Genomic DNA, 22,869 nt, shown 5'->3' with positions numbered 1-22,869 from the left:
AGCTTCTGTTCCAGCTGAAACAAGAGCCTTGGTAAGAGACACAGAGGGGCTGATTGGCTGGGCAGGGTGGGCAGGGTCCATAAAAGGCAGCTGTGGAACATCTGGGGGGCAAAGACATCACCTGGTCAGAGGCAAAACTCAGGGCTCCTGTGACAGCACGTCTTCACCATGAGTGGGTGTCCAGTTTTAGGAAGCGGCTTTGGGTGAGTATTTACCTCTATCCTAAGCATGGGTAAGCTCTCAGGAATGTCAAGTATGAACACTAATTTCGGAATTTCCAAAGCAAGGGTGAACAGTCACCCTTCTTCCCTTGTTTAATAATCTACTTTGAAAAGTTAGCAATAAGGGAATTCTCGTCACTCCTATTATTAGTTACTGTTCTTTCTCAAGCTCTATTTTTTTTCTTCTCACTTTTTCATCTGCAGATATGCTTTTAAAAACCTCTCTGTACAAGGCAGTGAAGAAGACAAATCACAAATGGGTGTGAATAGAGCCAGTAAAGGGGGACTTATCTATGGGAACTACCTGCAAGTAAGTGGCAGAGTCCTTACAAGGAATAGCTTTCATTGCTAGGCGCTAGGTGACATTTTCATGTTTGGGTTTTTGTTTGTTTGTTTTTTTGTTTGTTTTCTCAGTCGCCAAATAGTTTTCTGGACCTAAAGATATCTCTTTTCATACACATGTATGCTTTTTCAAGTTTTGTTAGAACAATTCAATAGACTCGTATGTGAAGATTCACCTGCCTGACAGAGGTACAATAAAAGCAGAGAATGCAGAATCCAGGCCGAGGACACATGGGATAAGATAAAGCGCAGATAACTGGCAGGCATTGCACAACTTGCATACCTGAGACCTGGTTACTGAATCCCAGCATAGATGATTGCAAATGTAGCCAGAAAATTTTCTCTTTTAAATTCTTTATCTTAAACTAGAAATGTTGAAGGACTATGTTTAGATGAAAGAAAGATGTTACAAAGAGGCATTTGGAGATTATTTTTATTTCTCTCTCTCTTTTTTTTTTTTTTTTTGGCCATGCCACGCGGCATGTGGGATCTTAGGTCCCCGACCAGGGATTGAACCCATGCCCCCGAGGTGGAAGCATGGACTCTTAACCGCTGGACTGCCAAGGAAGTCCCTGGAGATTATTTTTAAGATGTGAAGTGATTAGAGCCCTGATGCCCTTGTTGGTGGGTTTCTAGGGATGAGCTGACATGCAATGTTAAGACCTTAGAATCGACTCTTTAGGAGAATAAAAGAGCAGCAGACACACAGTAGGCTAAGCAAGCTATGAAGCTTTTATAGCACTCTCTCCAAGAGATGAAAGGGACAAGATTTCTCAGTGAGGGTAACAGCACTTGTTATGATAGATTCCTACCAAATATATTTTCTTCTGAAAAGAATAAAACTCATAAATTCAACTCACTCTTTATGAAGAGACATTAATTGTTTAAAAGAAAGTAGATTGGTTCCTGAGCATTTGGGATTTGGGAGACTTTTTTCAGTATTGTATTCTATTTATTAAAGTTGGTAAAATCTAGTTTTGCAATTTCAAAATCAGTCTTTCTTTTTGTAATCTTTTTTCCAGCTTTATCAAGATATAATTGACATATAACATTGCATAAGTTTAAGGTGCACACATGTTGATTTGATACACTTATATATGGCAAAGTGATTACCACCAGAGCATTAACTAACACCTGCATCATGTCACATAATAGCCATTTCTTTTTTTTGCGGTGAGAACACTTAAGATCTAGTATGTAATGCATTGTCATTAACTATAATCACTATGCTATACGTTAGATCCAGATAACTTATTCATCTTGTAACTGCAAGTTTCTACAAAATCAGTTTTTCTATTTTTTTGTTTAAAGTTGGAAAAACTTTTGAATGCACAGGAACTTCAAAGTGAAATAAAAGGAAATAAAATCCATGATGAGCATCTTTTCATCATAACTCATCAAGGTAAGTTGCCCACAAGGTTGGAGAGTAACTATTCATAGAAATTTTCCATCAGTAATGAGGAATGATACCACACTTTTACCTGTAAGACGGTGGAGGACTAAGAAATCACCTTTGTTTGGATGCTTGCGAATACTTTGCTGTCAGATAAGTTCTCATAGGACCTCCTTCTGTGATTTATAACAGTCTTCTTTCTGCTACCTCGGTGCTTCTTGGATCAGTTATGACTCTGTCCTAAACCCAAGGGGGCTTTCTATCTCTTGGAATTCACAATTTATTTTCAAGCTAAGATGTCACTATTTTTCAAGTTGGAACATTAGGAGACTCTTTTCAAGAAACAGATCCCTCACATTTACTGTAACTTTACATATCCTACAGAGAGCTGGTACTAAACAGGAATGTGAATTTTGTCAAAAATGTGTGTTCCAACTCTCCATACTTCTGACTAATGGGTAGTGGTTTTTTTTGTTTTTTGCTTTTTGTTTTTGTTTCTTTTTGCGGTACACGGGCCTTTCACTGGTGGGGCCTCTCCCGTTGCGGAGCACAGGCTCCGGACGTGCAGGCTCAGCGGCCATGGCTCACAGGCCCAGCCGCTCCGCGGCACGTGGGATCTTCCCGGACCGGGGCACGAACCCGTGTCCCCTGCATCAGCAGGTGGGCTCTCAACCACTGCGCCACCAGGGAAGCCCTGGGTAGTGGTTTTTAACGTAGAGTCCTTGACTTTGGAAGTTTAGGAAGTCCCTGAACTCTTTGAAATTTTGTGCAATATTTCACAAACATGTCTTTCAGAGGTCTGTGACCCCCAAACCTTTAGATTTCCTCTAAGATTGTTGGTGTCATAATACTGCCCTCTGGCTGACCAGGCCCCAGTGAATCATGCGGGTCAGTGCTGCGTTTCTAGATGTTTCCTTGTCCTGTCAGTTCTTTGTGCCTTTTCCTCAAATGATTGTTTTCTTCACGGACTGGCTAATATGATCATCTCCTTTGAGTTAAAAAAAATTAAAAATGGAAAATAATGGGGCTAATGTGTTACTTCTCCTGTTTTTTATGTTGACATTTTAATCAGTGGCTCAAAGGCAAAATCAGCAGGAGAGGAATCACCGCAGGGCAGCACACGTTGGGAATCAGAAATTTGTTTCGAATCCCATCTCTACCATTAAAGATGGTGTAACCTCGGTCAGGTTTCTTGACCAGTAATTCTCGCCATTTCTCCACCTATTCAATGGAAAGAATGATTGTTTCTTCTCATGCATAGAGTTGTTGTGAGGATCACATGAGTAACATGCACTAAGCACTGAGCTCAAGGGAGAGCACACAGTCAGCACACAACGAATGGTAACACCTATCATCTGATGGGGAGACTTTCCTTCCATCAGAACACGTGGTCAGTGGGTTATGGGACCAGTTACACCAAGTTAAACCTGAAAACGTGACTCACAAACTGATCTAAAAATATTTGGTTTGCTCTTGTTGTCCAAATATGGAAAATAGATTTCTGAAAGTCTCCTTAAATGTAATTTAAAGGTATAATTTGAGCCCCTTCATTAGTACAGAAGCACAGCCTGTGGCCAAACAGAAGGCACTAGCAATCACTAAGATGATTGGTTTCCATGCTCCTCTAATGACTACACTGGCTGTTTAATTCATCTATTTATATAATAATCACCCAGCATTTATCTTTTGCCAAACACTGTGCTAGGAACTGAGGGAACTAGATGATTATGACAGAGTTTCAACCTGTTCATAGCTTGCCCTCCCCATAGAGTCCAAGTCCCTAGAAACAAATACGTTGTCATACTCATTAGGTTAATGTGTATTAGGGTCTCACTCTGTAGGAGTTTAGTATCACTTCCACTTCTCCACACACCTCCAGCTTCCACATGGGAAGTTAGATTTAGATTACGTGCTATATCCACAAGGACATTAACAATATTTTGTTGAGAGAAGTCATTTGGAAAATAATGTAAAGCATATGGATAACACGGCATATTCAAGCACTCAATAAAAGGAGTCTGTTATAACTTTACCACTAATATTTGTTTGTAGCATAAAATGGGGCTATACAGGCCTTTATTGATTTTTAAGTTACATTTTGATTTCTCTTACAGTGTGTTAACCATGTCTTTCATATAATTATGGTCAAAAGGCTCCCATCACTTTCCAACTGACAATGATTTTCCCCTTGCAGCTTATGAACTCTGGTTTAAACAGATCCTCTGGGAATTGGATTCTGTTCGTGAGATCTTTCAGCATGGCCACGTGAGTTGCCATGTCATAATATTGTTTTCATACTTTTCTTGGAGAATGTAGAAAGTATTATTAATGGGAAAAGTTTAACACCAAATGGTGGAATTATAACTTAACGGGGGAAAAAAGTTTGTAGCGGAGAAGTGTTTAGTCACATCTTCCCAGTCAGTCATCACCTTGCTTCAAGGTTCCTTTCCAATTTTAGTTTCAAGCCCCTTGCTTAGAACTCCATATTTTCCCCTTAAAAAAACGTTATGATGAACGACCGTGGATTGCCAGGACAGCTAATGCAGATTCGTTCATCAGTAGATACCAGAATTGTATTTCTACTGAACGTTTGCATGGGAAGACAGGAGCAATGGTGAGCAAAGGGAGACGGAGAGAAAGAGGAGAGGAAAGAGGGAGGAGATGCAGAGGAAGACCGGGCGGGGGAGGGCAGAGAGGGGCGCCCCGTGAAGCTACCGCAGCCTCCCTCCCAGCCTGCATCCTGCCCACACCTTCCTCCGCCCTTCGAGCACACAGGACCCATCCTTGTGTCCCCCAGCTCGGAGCCCCTGCGCCAAGGGGGCTGGGAGGAGAGAACATCCATCCTCGGACAGTGCCCTTCTCGTACCTGTCAACGCAAACCCCATCCGTCTCAGCGGCAACTCCCACCTCAAGACGGAGCCCACGGACCCAGGGGTCTGCTTAACCTGCACACACGAGTCCCCATGTTCCCCTGGACTTTATTCCTTAAAGCAAAACTAACAGAGACGTTTGCTAAGGGATCAGTGGGAGTTGTGGTCCAGAATTTACTTAAAACTTGCTTCCATATAGTTTTCTATTTTTAAAGAAAAAAAAATGATTTTGAGGTTGCAGGCCTTCCTTGTACACAATTCAGAGTTGCTATTAGTTCAGTGTCGACCTAAGGCACATTTTAGTGCCAAGGTTGCTCTTTAGAGTAGAGATGGCATTAACAGAACACATTGTTATTTATACTCTGTTTAGTGTCTTCCAGAACGGAGGACTGATGACTGTTTCATCTCCTAACCCCCAGGTCAGGGATGAAAGGAACATGCTGAAGGTGGTGACCCGAATGCACCGAGTGGGGGTGATCCTCAAACTCTTGGTCCAGCAGTTTTCCGTCCTGGAGACCATGACAGCCTTGGACTTCAACGACTTCAGGTGTGCACGCGGCTTTGTCAACATGCAGAGGTTACCTCCCATTCTGATGGGCTGGAGAGAACGTGTGTGTTGTGTTGTGTGACGTAAGAAACCTGTCCTGCTGACACTCTGTCACTGGGAGCACTTGGGAAGCATCACCACACGCATTTGAGCAGCTACTGAAAATACTTCATCCCTTCCTCTTACATATGAACATAGCATGATCTGTGAATTTCAATTCATCGTGTGTGCCCAATTTTTGTCCCAAAAGGATTTTAGACAACTTACCAAAATGGCTAAAAAGGCTGATAGAATACACATAACTAAATTTAAATGATTAAAAACTAAAAATAAAAGAGAAACAGGAGTGCTATATAAAGAAACATGTCAGCATAAGTTATGGGTTAAACTATAAATTTTATTTTTTTATATTTTTTAATTTTTATTTTATATTGGAGTATAGTCGATTAACAACTATACTCAGGTGTGTTAGTTTCAGGTGTACAACTAAATAATTCCATTATACATATACATGTATCTATTCTTTTTCAAGTTCCTTTCCCATTTAGGTTATTACAGAATATTGAACAGTTGAACTATAAATTTTAGAGGTACATATCCAGGAAGATATTTATCTATCTATCTATGAAATCTTTTTTCATAACCAAAATTTGAGAAGAAATCTTCCTAAGAGCATCAGGTGCATTTACTGATGGAACAGACAGTGTCTTCTACATATATGATGATCAAATGAAAAGTGGTAGAATTCCTTTGTAGTATATTTAACAACTTGAAGTTTTAGTACCAGTTAGATGAAGGAAATTTGTAAGGATGTGAGAGTTATGTGGGGTGGGAGTACTCACACTTTGTGATGCCCTATTTTGTGTTAGGCAACATCCAATTCATTTTACTTCTAGGGTCTCACCAGTGCTCATAATAATACTAGGTAGTGAGATTAATGAATTGAACTTTAAAGAAAAATGGAATAATATATATATATTTTTGGCTGCATGGCTTGCGGGATTTCCCCCACCAGAGATTGTCCCTCGGCCACTGCAGTAAAAGCGCCAAGCCCTAACCACTTGACTGCCAGGGAATTCCCTTGAATAATACTTATAAAGAAACTTTTAGCACTATTGAATGAAAAATATTGCTGTGTTCACCTGTCTTTATCTTAGGAAAAGCTTAGTATACACACATACATGTACGTGTCTGCATGTGTATGTATAAGTTTACATGTAAACACACACACATAGATAAACACACAGATACATACACATATGACCTTTCACAAACTATACAAACATCAACTGACAGTGACAATGATGGCTAGGACCTCGTTGTCCTGATTTCGGTGAAGTCCAAGTCCTGGGTCCAACACTAGGCAGTTGTGTGTCTGTGTTTGGTGATGCCTGGGAGACTCACACTGACCACCTTTCCCAACAGAAGAGACCCTTGCGGCGATTGACCGTGACAACTATCTCCTCCCTCCTCTTCTGCCCTCCCCCACCTGTTCTCACAGAGAGTACTTATCCCCGGCATCAGGCTTCCAGAGTCTGCAGTTCCGACTGTTAGAAAACAAGATAGGGGTTCTTCAGAGCTTGAGGGTCCCTTACAACAGAAGACACTACCGTGATAACTTCAGGGGAGAAGACAACGAGCTACTACTGAAGTCCGAGCAGGAAAGGACCCTCCTGCAGCTGGTGGAGGTGTGTGTGCAAAGGTCACTGGGAACGCTTAACTCAGCACACCTGGTTACTTGAGCTTCTGCGACACCTGGATTTTAAAATTCATATCAAAGTTGGGTCGCATTCATTGTAAACAAGAGAAGAATGAATTTATCGAAATACTTTAGCTGGTAAATTCCACTAATTAAAATATTAAAACCTCTCTTGAGAACTTCAGAGAATTTATATAATCCATGACATGTTAATATTTAACAACCTCCTTATCTTATTATAACAATCCTTTTAAATATTCCTGCTAAGCAACATTTGATTAGCTGATTTTTAAATTGGGTATGGTTATTTATTGAATGAGGTTTGTTTCTTTAAAATATTCCATAATTGAAAAGTTCCACAAGTTGTGTTTCTTAATTAAACTAAGTAACTGAGATTCTATCCTTCAGACTTTTTTCCCTTCATATCTTAATTCTCTGTGGGTCTGTAAATGGCCTTGAGGAATTATTAATTTGTTTTTGCATAAGTAAATTATTAAATAAGGATTGTATGGCCTTGACTTCCTTGACAAAGTCTTTTCCTTTGCAAATTAAATTTTTATTTTAGTGAATTATACTCTGCTCACTAATCCCCTGGGCATTGTAAGTGTAGATTTAGGTTAATAAATTATAGATAATGCTATTTAACAGCTTATAAAGATGGAGAAAGAATCAGAAAGCTAATTTCAAAACCAAAAATAGGCTAAGTGAGAACCCACAGAGATGCACAGATTCGGTTTTATTTCTATATTAAAAATCCTGTGGCATCTTAAAATAATTGAGCAGTCAGTTGATTTCAAAGTTGCTAAGTGTACAATGTCCCTGCATTTAGAAGAAATCATATCTTATACATGTCATGATTCCTTCAGCTCCTAAGACATAAACTATTTTGAGAATAAACCAGAAGCCCTCATTAAAAGAATGTATAGATATGTTCATAGATTTATAGAAAAAAATTGGGATTTCTGTAATAATATATTTCTTAATAAAGAGTAAATATCTTTAATGTGATTTCCTTTAAGATTAGGAGAATAAAATATTGCTATTTTATAAATGAAGAAATTGAAGGGAAAGAGAAATATTTACACACAGAAAAACAGGATGTATGTTTCTCAAAACCATGAAAATTTTCTGTTTCAAGTTCATAAATGTTTGTTACAAAACATTTTACATATTTTAAATTTTACACTGTATTTACTTGAAAAATATTTATTTTAGGCATGGCTGGAAAGAACCCCAGGTTTAGAGCCACATGGATTTAACTTCTGGAGAAAGTTTGAAAACAACATTGTCAAAGGCCTGGAAGAAGAATTCACAAGAATTCAGGTATTTGTGAAGCCATAAGTAAACATAAGTTTGCTACAGGAGAAGTACTGGGAATTTCATTTTAACCATTTTCTCTTAATCTTTCCTTTTCTTCATATTCTTTTACAAATGCATCTACTTGGAATATATGACATGATTGATTTAATTTTACTGATGTGCAATAAAAATTAAATGAAGAAGTTGATTGTAGGCAAGACTTTGAATAGATGAGACTAATAGTCCTTTCTCATGTTTATTGAAAATTTCATGTTATGACCAGTTCTAGACAGAAGTGAGCTCACAAAGGACCAGTGATCCAATACACTAAGCCATATAACTTTCCTTCACTCTGATGTGTCTGCTGAGTTCTTCCTATTGGCTCTCAGACAATGTCAAGTTTCTCTCAGTTAAAAAAAAAAATATTGTAGATTCCTCAATTTCCCTCACGTTATGGGCCCCATATCCTTTCTTTATGACCAAATTTCTTGAAAGGGTTGTTTCAATTCTACACCTTGAGAGGCTGTGTCACAAGGTGTTTAAAGCAGGGACCTGATGTCACAGTCATGGGTCAAGTCCCCCCGTCCCTGCTTGGTGACTCTGTGCCATTGAACCCCTCCGACTACCTAACCTCTCTTTGCTTCACTCCCTTCATTGGCAAAATAGAAAATACGAGTATCTACCTCATAGGATTACTGTGAACATTGCATGAGATTCACATTTGCGGAGTATTTAGAACAGCAGTCAGCATGGTTATTTCTTTTTCTCCATCTAATTCTAGCCTGAGTTCAGTCTGCCTTCCTGCCCGTCATTCACAAATGGTCACTGGTACCTAAATCCAATGGCCATTTTTATCTCCATTTTACTTCACTTCCTACTGGCTTTACTACTAATGACTACTTACACTTTCTTGAACATTTTCCCCCATGGTTTTGGCATCAACATTCTGTCTACATCTAGTTTTCTGACCCTTGTTTCTCTGTCTCCTTTTCACAAGGCATGGGCTCAGATCCCTTGCATTCCCTCTCTGTCCTCTTCCACCAGTGAACTCGTTTATACCCACTGCTTCAGCATCTGCTAAGACATGAGTAATTCTCAACTGTTTAGCTTAGTTAGCTCCTTAAATTTCTTTTTTTTAAAAAAAAATATTTGTTTGGCTGCTTCAGGTCTTAGTTGGGGTGAGATCTTTTGTTGCAGGGCATGGGCTCTTCCTTGAGGTGCACGGGATTCTCTCTAGTTGTGGCTCGCGGGCTCCAAAGGGCATGGGTTCAGTAGTTGTGGTGCACGGGCTGTTGCCCCGTGGCATGTGGGATCTTAGTTCCCTGACCAGGGATCGAACCCACATACCCTGCATTGGAAGGCGGATTCTATTTTACTTTTATTTTTTATCTTTTTTACTTTTTATTTTTTTAACATCTTTATTGGAGGAAAATTGCTTCACATTGTTGTGTTAGTTTCTGCTGTATAACAAAGTGAATCAGCTATATGTATACATATATCCCTATATCCCCTCCCTCTTGCGTCTCCCTCCCACCCTCCCTATCCGACCCCTCTAGGTGGTCACAAAGCACCGAGCTGGTCTCCCTGTGCTATGCAGCTGCTTCCCACTAGCTATCTATTTTATATTTGGTAGTGTATATATGTCCATGCCACTCTCTCATTTCGTCCCAGCTTACCCTTCCCCCTCCCCATGTCCGCAAGTCCATTCTCTATGTCTGCCTCTTTATCCCTGTCCTGCCCCTAGGTTCCTCAGAACCATTTTTTTCGTAGAGTCCATGTATATGGGTTAGCATACGGTATTTCTTTTTCTCTTTCTGACTTACTTCACTCTGTATGACAGACTCTAGGTGCATCCACCTCACTACAAAAAACTCAATTTCGTTTCTTTTTATGTCTGAGTAATAGTCCATTGTACATATGTGCCACATCTTCTTTATCCATTCATCTGTCAATGGACACTTAGGTTGCTTCCATATCCTGACTATTGTAAATACAGCTGCAATGAACATTGTGGTACAAGACTCTTTTTGAATTATGGTTATTTCAGGGTATATGCCCAATAGTGGGATTGCTGGGACATATGGTAATTCTATTTTCAGTATTTTAAGGAGTCTCCATGCTGTTCTCCATAGTGGGTGTATCAATTTACATTCCCACCAACAGTGCAAGAGGGTTCCCTTTTCTCCACAGCCTCTCCAGCATTTATTGTTTATAGGTTTTCGATGATGGCCATTTGACTGGTGTAAGGTTGATACCTCATTGTGGTTTTGATTTGCATTTCTCTAATGATTAGCGATGTTGAGCATCCTTTCACGTGTTTGTTGGCAATCTGTATATCTTCTTAGGAGAAATGTCTACTTAGATCTCTGCCCAATTTTGGATTGGTTTTTTTTGTTTTTTTGATATTGAGCTGCATGAGCTGCTTGTATATTTTGGAGATTAATCCTTTGCCAATTGCTTCATTTGCAAATATTTTCTCCCATTCTGAGGGTTGTCTTTTCGTCTTGTTTATGGTTTCCTTTGCTGTGCAAAAGCTTTTAAATTTCATTAGGTCTCATTTGTTTATTTTTTGTTTTTATTGCCATTTCTCTAGGAGGTGATTTAAAAAGGATCTTGCTGTGATTTATGTCATAGAGTGCTCTGTCTATGTTTTCCTCTAAGAGTTTTAAAGTGTCTGGCTTTACATTTGGGTCTCTAATCCATTTTGAATTTATTTTTATGTATGGTGTTAGGGAGTGTTCTAATTTCATTCTTTTACAGGTAGCTGTCCAGTTTTCCCAACACCACTTGTTGAAGAAGCTGTCTTTTCTCCACTGTATATTCTTGCCTCCTTTACCAAAGATAAAGTGACCATATGTGCATGGGTTTATCTCTGGGATTTCTTTCCTGATCCATTGATCTATATTTTTGTTTTTGTGCCAGTACCATACTGTCTTGATGACTGTAGCTTTGTAGTATAGTCTGAAGTCTAAGAGTCTGATTCCTCCAGCTCCATTTTTCTTTCTCAAGATTGCTTTGGTTATTCGGGGTCTTTTGTGTTTCCATAGAAATTGTGAAATACAAATTGTTCTAGTTCTGTGAAAAATGGTAGTTTGATAGGGATTGCATTGAATCTGTAGATTGCTTTGGGTAGTAGAGTCATTTTCACAATGCTGATTCTTCCAATCCAAGATCATGATATATCTCGCCATCTGTTTGTATCATCTTTAATTTCTTTCAGCAGTGTCTTATAGTTTTCTGCGTACAGGTCTTTTGTCTCCTTAGGTAGGTTTATTCCTAGGTATTTTATTCTTTTTGTTGCAATAGTAAATGTGAGTGTTTCCCTAACTTCTCTTTCTGATTTTTCATCATTAGTGTATAGGAATGCAAGAGATTTCTGTGCATTAATTTTGTATCCTGCTACTTTACCAAATACTTTGATTAGCTCTGGTAGTTTTCTGGTAACATCTTTAGGATTCTCTATGTATATTATCATGTCACTGTAAACAGTGAAGAAGTTTTACTTCTTCTTTCCCAATTTAGATTCCTTTTATTTCTTTTTCTTCTCTGATTAGTGTGGCTACAACTTCCAAAACTATGTTGAATAATATGGGTGGGAGTGGGCAACCTTGTCTTGTTCCTGATTTTAGTGGAAATGGTTTCAGTTTTTCACCATTGAGAATGATGTTGGCTGTGGGTTTGTCATATATAGCCTTTATTATGAGGAGGTAAGTTCCCTCTATGCCTGCTTTCTGGAGGGTTTTTACCATAAATGGGTGTTGAATTTTGTCAAAAGCTTTTTCTGCATCTATTGAGATGATCATATGGTTTTTCTCCTTCAATTTGTTAATATATATCACATTGATTAATTTGCGTATATTGACAAATTCTTTCATTCCTGGGATAAACCCTACCTGATCATGGTGTATGATCCTTTTATGTGCTGTTGGATTTGTCTGCTAGTATTTTGTTGAGGATTTTTGCATCTATGTTCATCAGTGATATTGGCCTGTAGTTTTCTTTTTTGGGGACATCTTTGTCTTGTTTTGGTATCAGGTTGATGGTGGCCTCGTAGAATGAGTTTCAGTGTTCCTCCCTTTGCTATATTTTGGAAGAGTTTGAGAGGGATAGGTGTTAGCTCTTCTCTAAATGTTTGATAGAATTCGCCTGTGAAGCCATCTGGTCCTGGGCTTTTGTTTGTTGGGAGATTTTTTTTTTTTTTTTTTTTTTGCGGTATGCGGGCCTCTCACTGTCGTGGCCTCTCCCGTTGCAGAGCACAGGCTCCGGATGCGCAGGCTCGGCGGCCATGGCTCACGGGCCCAGCCGCTCCGCGGCATGTGGGATCTTCCCGGACCGGGGCACGAACCCGTGTCCCCTGCATCGGCAGGTGGACTCTCAACCACTGCGCCACCAGGGAAGCCCTGTTGGGAGATTTTTAATCACAGTTTCAATTTCAGTGTTTGTGATTGGTTTGTTTATATTTTCTATTTGTTCCTGGTTCAGTTTTGGAAGATTGTGCTTTTCTAAGAATTTGTCCATTTCTTCCAGAAATTGTCCATTTTATTGGCATATAGTTGCTTGTGTCTTTTCTGATGATCCTTTGTATTTTCTTCAATGTCAGTTGTTACTTCTCCTTTTACATTTCTAATTCTATTGATTTGAGTCTTCTCCCTTTTTTTCTTGATGAGTCTGGCTAATGGTTTATCAATTTTGTTTATCTTCTCAAGGAGCCAGCTTTTAGTTTTATTTATCTTAGCTATTGTTTCCTTCATTTCTTTTTCATTTATTTCTGATCTGATCTTTATGATTTCTTTCCTTCTGCTAACTTTGGGTTTGTTTTGTTCTTCTTTCTCTAATTGCTTTAGGATAAGGTTAGATTTTTTATTTGAGATGTTTCTTGTTTCTTGAGGTAGGATTGTATTGCTATAACCTTGCCTCTTAGAACTGCTTTTTCTTCCCCCCCCCACACTGTATTTTATTTTTACAAGAGATAAACAAACTGACACCAAGAATTGTAAATGGATGACCACAACAAAATTAGAACTGCTTTTGCTGCATCCCATAGGTTTTGGGTCATCGTGTTTTCATTGTCATTTGTTTCTAGGTATTTTTTGATTTCCTCAGTGATCTCTTGGTTATTTAGTAGTGTATTGTTTAGCCTCCATGTGTTTGTATTTTTTACAGATTTTTTTCCTGTAATTGATATCTAATCTCATAGCGTTGTGGTCAGAAAAGATACTTGATACGACTTCAATTTTCTTAAATTTACAAAAGTTTGATTTGCGACCCAAGATATGATCTATCCTAGAGAATGTTCCATGAGCAATTGAGAAGAAAGTGTATTCTGTTGTTTTTGGATGGAATGTCCTATAAATATCAATTAAGTCCAGGTTGTTTAACATGTCATTTAAAGCTTGTGTGTCCTTATTTATTTTCATTTTGAATGATCTGTCCATCGGTGAAAGTGGGGTGCTAAAGTCCCCTACTATGGTTGTGTTACTGTTGATTTCCCCGTTTATGGCTGTTAGCATTTGCCTTATGTACTGAGGTGCTCCTATGTTGGGTGCATAAAGATTTACAATTGTTCTATCTTCTTCTTGGATTGATCCCTTGATCATTATGTAGTGTCCTTCTTTGTCTCTTGTAATTGTCTTTATTTTAAAGTGTATTTTGTCTGATATGAGAATTGCTACTCCAGCTTTCTTTTGATTTCTATTTGCATAGAATATCTTTTTCCATCCCCTCACTTTCAGTCTGTATGTGTCCCTATGTCTGAAGTGGGTTTCTTGTAGACAGCATATATATGGGTCTTGTTTTTGTATCCATTCAGTCAATCTATGTCTTTTGGTTGGAGCATTTAAGCCATTTACATTTAAGGTAATTATCAATATGTATGTTCCTATTACCATTTTCTTAATTGTTTTGGGTTTGTTTTTGTAGGTCTTTTCCTTCTCTTGTGTTTCCTGCCTAGAGAAATTCCTTTAGCATTTGTTGTAAAGCTGGTTTCGTGGTGCTGAATTCTCTTAGCTTTTCTTTGTCTGTAAAGCTTTTAATTTCTCCATCAAATCTGTATGAGGGATCCTTGTCGGGTAGAGTAATCTTGGTTGTAGATTTTTCCCTTTCATCACTTTAAAGATGTCCTGCCACACCCTTCTGGCTTGCAGTTTCTGTTGAAAGATCAGCTGTTAACCTTATGGGGATTCCCTTGTATGTTATTTGTTGCTTTTCCCTTGCTGCTTTTAATATTTTTTCTTTGTATTTAATTTTTGATAGTTTGATTAATATGTGTCTTGGCATGTTTCTCCTTGGATTTATCCTGTATGGGACTCTCTGCACTTCCTGGACTTGGTTGACTATTTCCTTTCCCATATTAGGGAAGTTTTTAGCTATAATCTCTTCAGATATTTCCTCAGTCCCTTTCTTTTTCTCTTCTTCTTCTGGGACCACTGTAATTTGAATGTTGTTGCATTTAATGTTGTCCCAGAGGTCTTGAGACTGTACTCAATTCTTTTCATTCTTTTTTCTTTATTCTGCTCTGTGGTAGTTATTTCCAGTATTTTATATTCCAGGTCACTTATCTGTTCTTCTGCCTCAGTTATTCTGCCATGGATTCCTTCTAGAGAATTTTTCATTTAATTCATCGTATTGTTCATCATTATTTGTTTGCTCTTTAGTTCTCCTAGGTCCTTGTGAAAGGTTTCTTGTATTTTCTCCATTCTATTTACAAGATTTTGGATGATCTTTACTATCATTACTCTGAATTCTTTTTCAGGTAGACTGCCTATTTCCTCTTCATTGTTTGGTCTGGTGGATTTTTACCTTGCTCCTTTATCTGCTGTGTAGTTCTTTGTCTTTTCATTTTGCTCAACTTACTGTGTTTGAAGTCTCCTTTTCGCAGGCTGCAGGTTCATAGTTCCCGTTGTTTTTGGTGTCTGCCTCCAGTGGCTAAAGTTAGTTCAGTGGGTTGTGTAGGCTTCCCAGTGGAGGGGACTGGTGCCTGTGTTCTGGTGAATGAAGCTGGATCTTTTCTTTTTGGTGGGCAGGGCTGCTTCCAGTGGTGTGTTTTGGGGTGTCTGTGAACTTGTGATTTTAGGCAAGGCTGGGCATGTGATAATTTTACTCTCTAGAAACCTTGTTTTTCAATCTTTATTTGTTTCTCCATACCTCCTTTTTTATTCTCTGTGGCTTCCTTAGGCTTCCAAAAATGCATCAAGCATCCACTGTATAGAAGTCTGATTTTCTCGTGTTGTAATTCACTTTCCCGTTCTTGCAGATTGGCTCTGTTAGGTCACTCTTCTGACACTCAGCAAAGCTGCTGACTGGTCCAGTCTGCAGCTCATTTCCCCTGTTGTGTTAGTTTCTGGAATGGCCTGCCTCGGGGAAGGGATGTGTTAATTTCTTCTTTCTTGTAACCATCCACAGGTGGAACAGGGTGGAAGGTGGATTCTTAACCACTGGATAACCAGGGAAGTCCTGCTCCTTGAATTTCAGATTCGATCCTCTATCCCAGATAACTCTTTCCCTGTCTTCAGGTCTTGGTTCAAGGACAACTTCTGCGGGATGTTCTTACCCAACCTCTCTGCTACTATAAGTTATTATGGACAACACTGTTCCTTTACACCACTGCCTATGGTTGTAATTTAACTTAAGTTTTCAGTGTTTCAATCCCACCAGATAGACATCAAGGGACTCAATTTTGCTCATGATTTTTTTTATCTATATCACATTAGACTTATTTACTGAATAAATCAATAATCAATTGGCTATAGTGTGCACACACATTCTTACCCCACAGTGTGGTTGTTCTGATGAATTGAAGACAATTGGGGAAACGGATTTTTGCTCCAGCCCAAGTAATTGAGTTGTAAGTAGTGCATGTGTTGTAAGCAGGAAAATAAGAATTCCTTTAAACAAATCAATAGATATCAAATAAATAAAAATATAACAGTGGAAAATATCTAAGGAATTGTATTTCCAGAATACTGCACTGAAGATAGAATTTCCGTAGAATTAGTAGTATCTCTGACTAGGAATTCTTAATTTTTCCTAAGTGGAATTACTTTACTGCCTGTATTAAATAATTGCTGTCTAAAATTAGACCATTATTGACCACTTGTAATTACCTCCAGCTTTGCCCATCTGAGTCCATTTCTCTTGATATTTATGAAGAGAGTATTTGGGTTTAACAAATCATTTAAACTTAAACAAAAGTATAGAACCAGTGGTATGAGGAAAGTCCTGTCTCATAAGCCGTAATTTCAAAGCTGCAGTATTAGATGATATAGTACATATCCTAAGTACACCCTTTCTGCACCCAGCTAGTTTTTTCTCACAAGCAATGTTTTCTAAAATAAGGATCTCTTCTCTCTTGGGAATATTAATGCAGTATTTTCCCCAAAGGCCAAGGAAGAGTCAGAGGAAAAGGAGGAACAAAAGGCTGAATTTCAGAAGCAGAAAGAGGTGTTACTATCCTTATTTGATGAGAAGCGCCATGAGCATCTCCTTAGTAAAGGTAGGCATTTCTATTCCGAGGATCCTTCCCCTGGAACGTAAGACCATGAGATCAAAAAGTCAAACCTTACTTGGGAGGAAGAAATGCACACTGATATTTCCACTCATAGGAACAAGGAATTTTTCATTTGTTGTGGAAGTTAAGTTTTTTCTATACCAGGTTTCTCTTTTTTTTAAGTGACTTAAAATATATTTAGTAAACCTTATTTTATAATTCTATAATTTATTTGAAGTATTTCCAATAAGGTATTCATAAATGATACAGGAACTGAGTATTTAGGAAAAGAAAAAAGGTCAAGTCCTTTTGTATGTGGCTGTTTATTGCTTGATTTCTAACCCTGCCTATTTAAAGGTTTTGAGAATTTAAAGTATGTGTGTGTGTGTGTGTGTGTGTGTGTGTATATATATATATGTATATATATTTAAATTACTCTTTTAAAATCTAATATTAAAATAATGTTTTAAATGATAGTTTTGCAAATTCAAGCTAAGGGATAAAATATTTAAACGAACATTCACATTCTTTTCTAAAAACATGTGACACAATTATTTAAGGTGATGATTGCCAAATGAACATGAGTGCCTTAAATTACCTATTAAATTAAAACTTGCTATGTGTCTTGCAGGAGAGAGACGGCTATCATACAAAGCACTTCAGGGGGCCTTGATGATATACTTTTACAGGTAAAAGCAAATCAAAAGGGGAGAATTAAGGCATACAGCATGATTGTATTATTTATTTATTTTTGGTTTTCTTTGGTTGTGCCGCACGGCTTGTGGGATCTTAGTTCCCCGACCAGGGATGGAACCCGTACCCCTGGTAGTGAAAGCACTGAGTCCTAACCGCTGGACCGCCAGGGAATTCTCAAAAGAGGTGAATTAGAAGTAAAAATGGAGGAGTACATATAGATAATAAATCCAGTATAAAGCTTATACATTGCAATCATAGTTTAAAAAAATCATTTAGATTTGGCGGTGGTGGGGGGGAAGCTTAGAAAATAATCGTGAAGTTTCATGAGGTTTTTCTTTATTTTAAATAGTAAGAGTCCAATTTTATACCTGTGGTGGGTAAAAAAAATAAAATAAAAATACACACAAATTAAACAATATCCTTTTCATTAAATTCTGCAGAGTGTTATGTGACATGAAGTGTCCTAAGGACCCAAAGTTTAATCTGTCTCAGAAACTCAGCAATGAAATGGGTTCTGTCACTTTAATGATGTTGTTATTCCTGTTTTGTAAAATGAAAAAGAATGAAGTGAAAACACCTTATAAACTGTTGTTCTGCTTGTTCAGCAATTTCAAGTCTAACTGTCTTCACCATCCACAGTGTCTGGGGCAACCACATCCTGTCCTCCTAGCCACGTGGGTGAACGGCCCATCTTTGTGTTTCATAGATTAAATGTGTCAGAGCAATAGATGGCACACTAGTAAAAAGCAAAAAAAAAAAAAAAAAAAAAAAAAAAAATCTGTGTTTACTGCATGTCTTACTTACTTGGGTTTATTTTTTAATCCTGTCCCATCTATTTTTCAGAATGGCAGCATCAAAAACCCTTCTGTTTTCCTCAACTGTTATTAAGCATATGCTAGTCAGGCTTATGTATCCTCGGCAGAAAATGCACTGAGAGAGTTGGGGGAGTAGATGAAAAAGGAAACAAATATAGCAGAGGGAACTGTAACAAGCAGTCTTTGTTTTCACGTTTTAACATCTTTGCCTGGACGAAGTTTCTGACTGTTATTGGCTAGAAAATCCGAGATGGTGTCCGTGTCTGCCTTTTATGAGAAGGGGTGTGAGGTGTGACTCTGGCTTGTCACTTCGCGTCTATCGAGGAATGTTCTAGACTCTTAAACACATGCTGCCACATGAGTGGTGTTAACCCCTTTTATGAGATGAGGAAACTAAGCCTGGGAGAGAGATCAGAGCTGTCACAGCTCCTAAGAGGCAAAGGGGATGTTTGTTTCAGGCCCAGCAGATGGTAGAATGTGTGTTCTTCCTGACACACTGGACTTGCCTGAGCACTTTTTATTATTAATACTATTACTATTATTATTTACTATTATTATTAGTATTCTTTTTCTTCCCCAGGGAAGAGCCCAGGTTCCAGGTCCCCTTCCAGCTGCTGACCTCCCTCATGGACATGGACTCGCTCATGACCAAGTGGAGATGTAAGTCCCCCCGGACCCCCCAGAGCTGCTCCCTCCCTGGCACCCTCCCCCCCCCCACGGCTGTAGGTGGGGGTGGGGCTCCGTCGTAAAAGCAGCGGAGCAGCTGCTCTCAGGGCCGACCCATCCAGGGCGCGCGGCAGGCGCAGTGCCCAGCGCTCACGGCTCCTCTGTGGGCCCAGGAAGACGCTGTGTTTGATAATTAGAAGAAACAAGTAAGCTTCAGGTCGAAGCAAATTTCGCTTGTAATAGCAATGCCCTCTTGGCGTCAGTACAACTTGAAAATGTAATTTCAATAGTTCGAGTTCATGGAGGAAGGGCCCCATGAGGACACGAGTAGCGAGGGCTCATGTAAGTCGCAGGGACTCCGCTCACGGCGTCCGAGGGCTGAGCGTAAGGATGGACGGACGCCCCACGCAGCTTGGACCAAGCGGGGCGCCGGGCAACCCACCCGCACCCTCATCCGCTCACACCTGAGCCTTCCACACGGCTGAGGGATAAGGGGAGGCGATAATCGTTACCGACCCCTTGCCCTTGGCGCATGTGGAGCTAACACGTGTGTCTGTCTAGACAACCATGTGTGCGTGGTGCACAGGATGCTGGGCAGCAAGGCAGGCACCGGCGGGTCCTCGGGGTACCAGTACTTGCGCTCCACGGTGAGGTAAGCCGGGCATCCCTTCTCATCTCGGGGACCCATCAGCGCCTTCTTCCCCACGGAGATGCGCCTTATCTAGGAAAAGTCACTTATATTTGCTCCTGTGTGGACTGCCGGCAACCCATGTATCCTTAGATTAAGGGACTCCTGTGGGAGCCTTCGGAGGTCACTGCAAACACCCTTAGTTCTGGAAATTCATCATTGCATCCTGGGATGCGAGGGGGCGGGGTACCAATGCCTGCATGACCTGGGAGGGCAGGAACCAGGTAACCCAAGAAGCGTTTTCAACTTATTCTGGCTCAGGTCTGGGCTAGACTAAAATGGGTATCATTGATTCCGCCAAAGTCCTCCTGGCCAGATGAATGGCACAGCTGAAAATAGGTTCTTGCTTGCTGATATGACTCTATTGTATAGGATAAAAACTACTCCTATGTGCTCCAGAGACTGCCTTTTTCATGTTGTTTACAAGGAAAGAAAGCAACATCTACTGAGCACTTCAAACATGCTAGAGAGATTTCTAGGACATTCATGTTCTTACTTTATTTAGTATTCACAGTATTATAGACAGATGGATATATAGATAGACAGACACATCTGAAAACTAGGAAACTTACAGAGCCCCATGGGAAAGGAGAATCGAGAATAAATTAGATTTAGTCTCCAAAATTCTTTTTTTTAAATTTTATTGAAGTATAGTTGATTTACAATGTTATGTTAATTTCTGCTGTACAGCAAAGTGACTCCAAAATTCTTTATAATTCACTATTTTCATCCCTACTCTTACTACCTGATTGACTAAGTTATAAAACACAATGTTTCTATTTTCATCATTTGTAGAGATTTTCAGCTTCCCTGGGAATAAACGCTAGGCTGAATGATTCACAAAAGTTATCGGTTTGAATTTTCACAGTCATTACACATTTTCTCTTTTCCTGGGAATAAATCTGTAAGCAGCATGAAACTGTAAATGATTGTACAAAACGAGCACAGCCATCAGGGGTGGTGGTGGGAACAGTGAACACAAACAGCATTCCTGGTGTGTCATTTTCTCATTAAATCTTCACAAAGGCCTGGTTAGAGGAAGGGATTGTACTTTTTATTTTACAGAGTTAGAAACCAAAACACTGAGCTTTAGACAACTTGCCCAGGGTCACATGAGTTGCAAATGATAGAGCAAAATTTGAACCCAAATTTGACTTCAAAGACAAATGTTCTTCTGCTATAAAACTGCAAGTTAAAATAGTTGACTAACAAACACATGGCAATTTTAAATGTGAAAATCACTCTTATAGACATTTATTATAAATCTAAGATGGCATTTCAATTTATTAATGCACTCATGTCACTTACCTGGCAGCAACTTAATGGGTGGGAAATATTTTCTGATGAACAACTAGGAATTCTGTGTGCTTTCAATTTATAATTTTGCATCCTGTCCTTTAAAAGTCAGAAACTAGAACACACTCTTATCTTTATGAAGGTAGCATGACAATAATAAAGCTCTAGGTTTTAATCTGGACCAGCCGGGTCCAGATCACTGAAACACGTAATATGGTTTTATGGGCATGAACCTTGGATATGGAATAAAAAATGAAGCAATCTTAATACTAATACTCTTTGATATATACAACATGGAACATATAATACTGAATACTAATTATTTATGGCAAAATATCATTATTTGAGAAATTTAAAAATCTTTCATGTCAATAAGTCTAAAACATCTGTATATATGTGCTTCTCCAGTGACAGGTACAAGGTGTTTGTAGATTTATTTAATCTCTCAACATATCTGGTTCCCCGACACTGGATACCGAAGATGAACCCAATTATCCATAAGTTCCTTTATACAGCTGAATATTGTGACAGCTCTTACTTCAGCAGTGATGAATCAGATTAAAATCATCTGCAAAAATTTATGAAGAACATTGATTTCTCAATCTGTGGTCTTTTTTATTGTCTATGAATTTTCATGACTATGCAGAGTCCTAATGTAATATATGTTTATACATATATATAGCATATATAGCACTGTAGCACTGATTCAATTCTAAAAATAATTTTATTACCTCATGTTTGTGATGACATCAGACTCAACAGTAAGAAATTCAGTTACATTGTAACATGGTACCTAGGGTGTTTTCCTATTAGAGACAATGTCCCTGTGTTTACCTTAATGTAACCATTTAATGTAATAATTTTCTCAGTTTCATACCTTATAAGCTTGTACACTTCAGCTATTTCAAATATTTTATGCAATAAAATGTGTCATTCTGTACAAAGATGAGTTCAATCCAAAAGTTTTGTAAATAATAAATAAAATTTAGTCTTTTGACATATACTGTTTTGGAAACATTGTTTGTATTTGTTAGGACTCTTGGTGACCAAGGACAGAAATCTATCGGAAACTTACCTGCTGGGGGTTTATTGGGCAGTTTCTCCCGTAGCTCCCAGAAGTGAGAGAGGCTTGGGGAGCTTGGAGGCACAGGGATGGATCCAGCTCCTGGAGAACGCCATTCCCCAAACCTTGGAGGACCTCTGTCTCACCTCTTCTTCTCCGTAGGCACTGGCCTTGCTCTGCCATGTGGGCACCGGCTCCATCCTCAGGCTGTGTCCCTCTTCCTGCACCTCTGGACTCCCCCCAGCCCCCAAGGCACGTGTCTGGCAGCCAGAGCCCACCCTAGCGCAACGCAGAATTGAGGTAGCGGGGAGTGTTCTTTCCAGAGGAAAGGAGAGGCGAACAGATGAAGCAACGACCCGGTTCATTTGGCATAAAATGGGTTAGATCAAGAGTTTAGATCACACAGGAGTTCCATTCTTCATTTTCTAGCTCAGTCTGTCAATACCTAGTGAAATTCCTGTTATGAGGGGAGTACAAAATATTATCAAAGAAATCTGGAATGCGCAGCCAACTTGACCTAGGGTGCTTATCTACGGCAAGCAGTAGGTTCTTGATGGAAGTGAACTATTCTTTGGTCTCAATTACAATTTTCTTATAAGGATCATATTGTCTAGTTTGTCTCTACATTATTTACATATACTTGCTTTTGCCTCCATGGTGTGTGTGCGTGTGTGTGTGTGTGTGTGTGCAGGTACAGGTATATGGTACCAGAGGGTGGTTAAGCTGAAAAATCCAGAGACAAGTAACATGGCCAATGACACTCCCTTTGAAATAAGTCAGCAAGTTTGA

The 22,869-nt window shown here is 39.1% G+C and overlaps 1 protein-coding gene across 1 annotated transcript; it reads left to right on the top strand.

Moving 5' to 3' along the window:
• Positions 1 to 168: 168 nt before the first annotated feature.
• Positions 169 to 21,579, top strand: TDO2 (tryptophan 2,3-dioxygenase; the record flags this gene model as incomplete). The annotated part of the gene is made up of 12 exons (XM_079709344.1): positions 169 to 203; positions 426 to 531; positions 1,875 to 1,965; positions 4,151 to 4,221; positions 5,246 to 5,373; positions 6,875 to 7,061; positions 8,288 to 8,395; positions 16,751 to 16,862; positions 17,488 to 17,545; positions 18,948 to 19,027; positions 19,595 to 19,685; positions 21,426 to 21,579. 12 exons carry the CDS (start codon positions 169 to 171, stop codon positions 21,577 to 21,579), a joined length of 1,221 nt encoding a protein of 406 aa, XP_079565470.1.
• Between the last annotated feature and the right edge of the window lie 1,290 nt (positions 21,580 to 22,869).

Source organism: Hyperoodon ampullatus (assembly GCF_949752795.1).
Source record: "Hyperoodon ampullatus genome assembly, chromosome: 1".
Taxonomy (NCBI): domain Eukaryota; kingdom Metazoa; phylum Chordata; class Mammalia; order Artiodactyla; family Ziphiidae; genus Hyperoodon; species Hyperoodon ampullatus.
The sequence above is the reverse complement of the archived record's forward strand: the minus strand, read 5'-3'. Positions and strand labels throughout refer to the sequence as shown.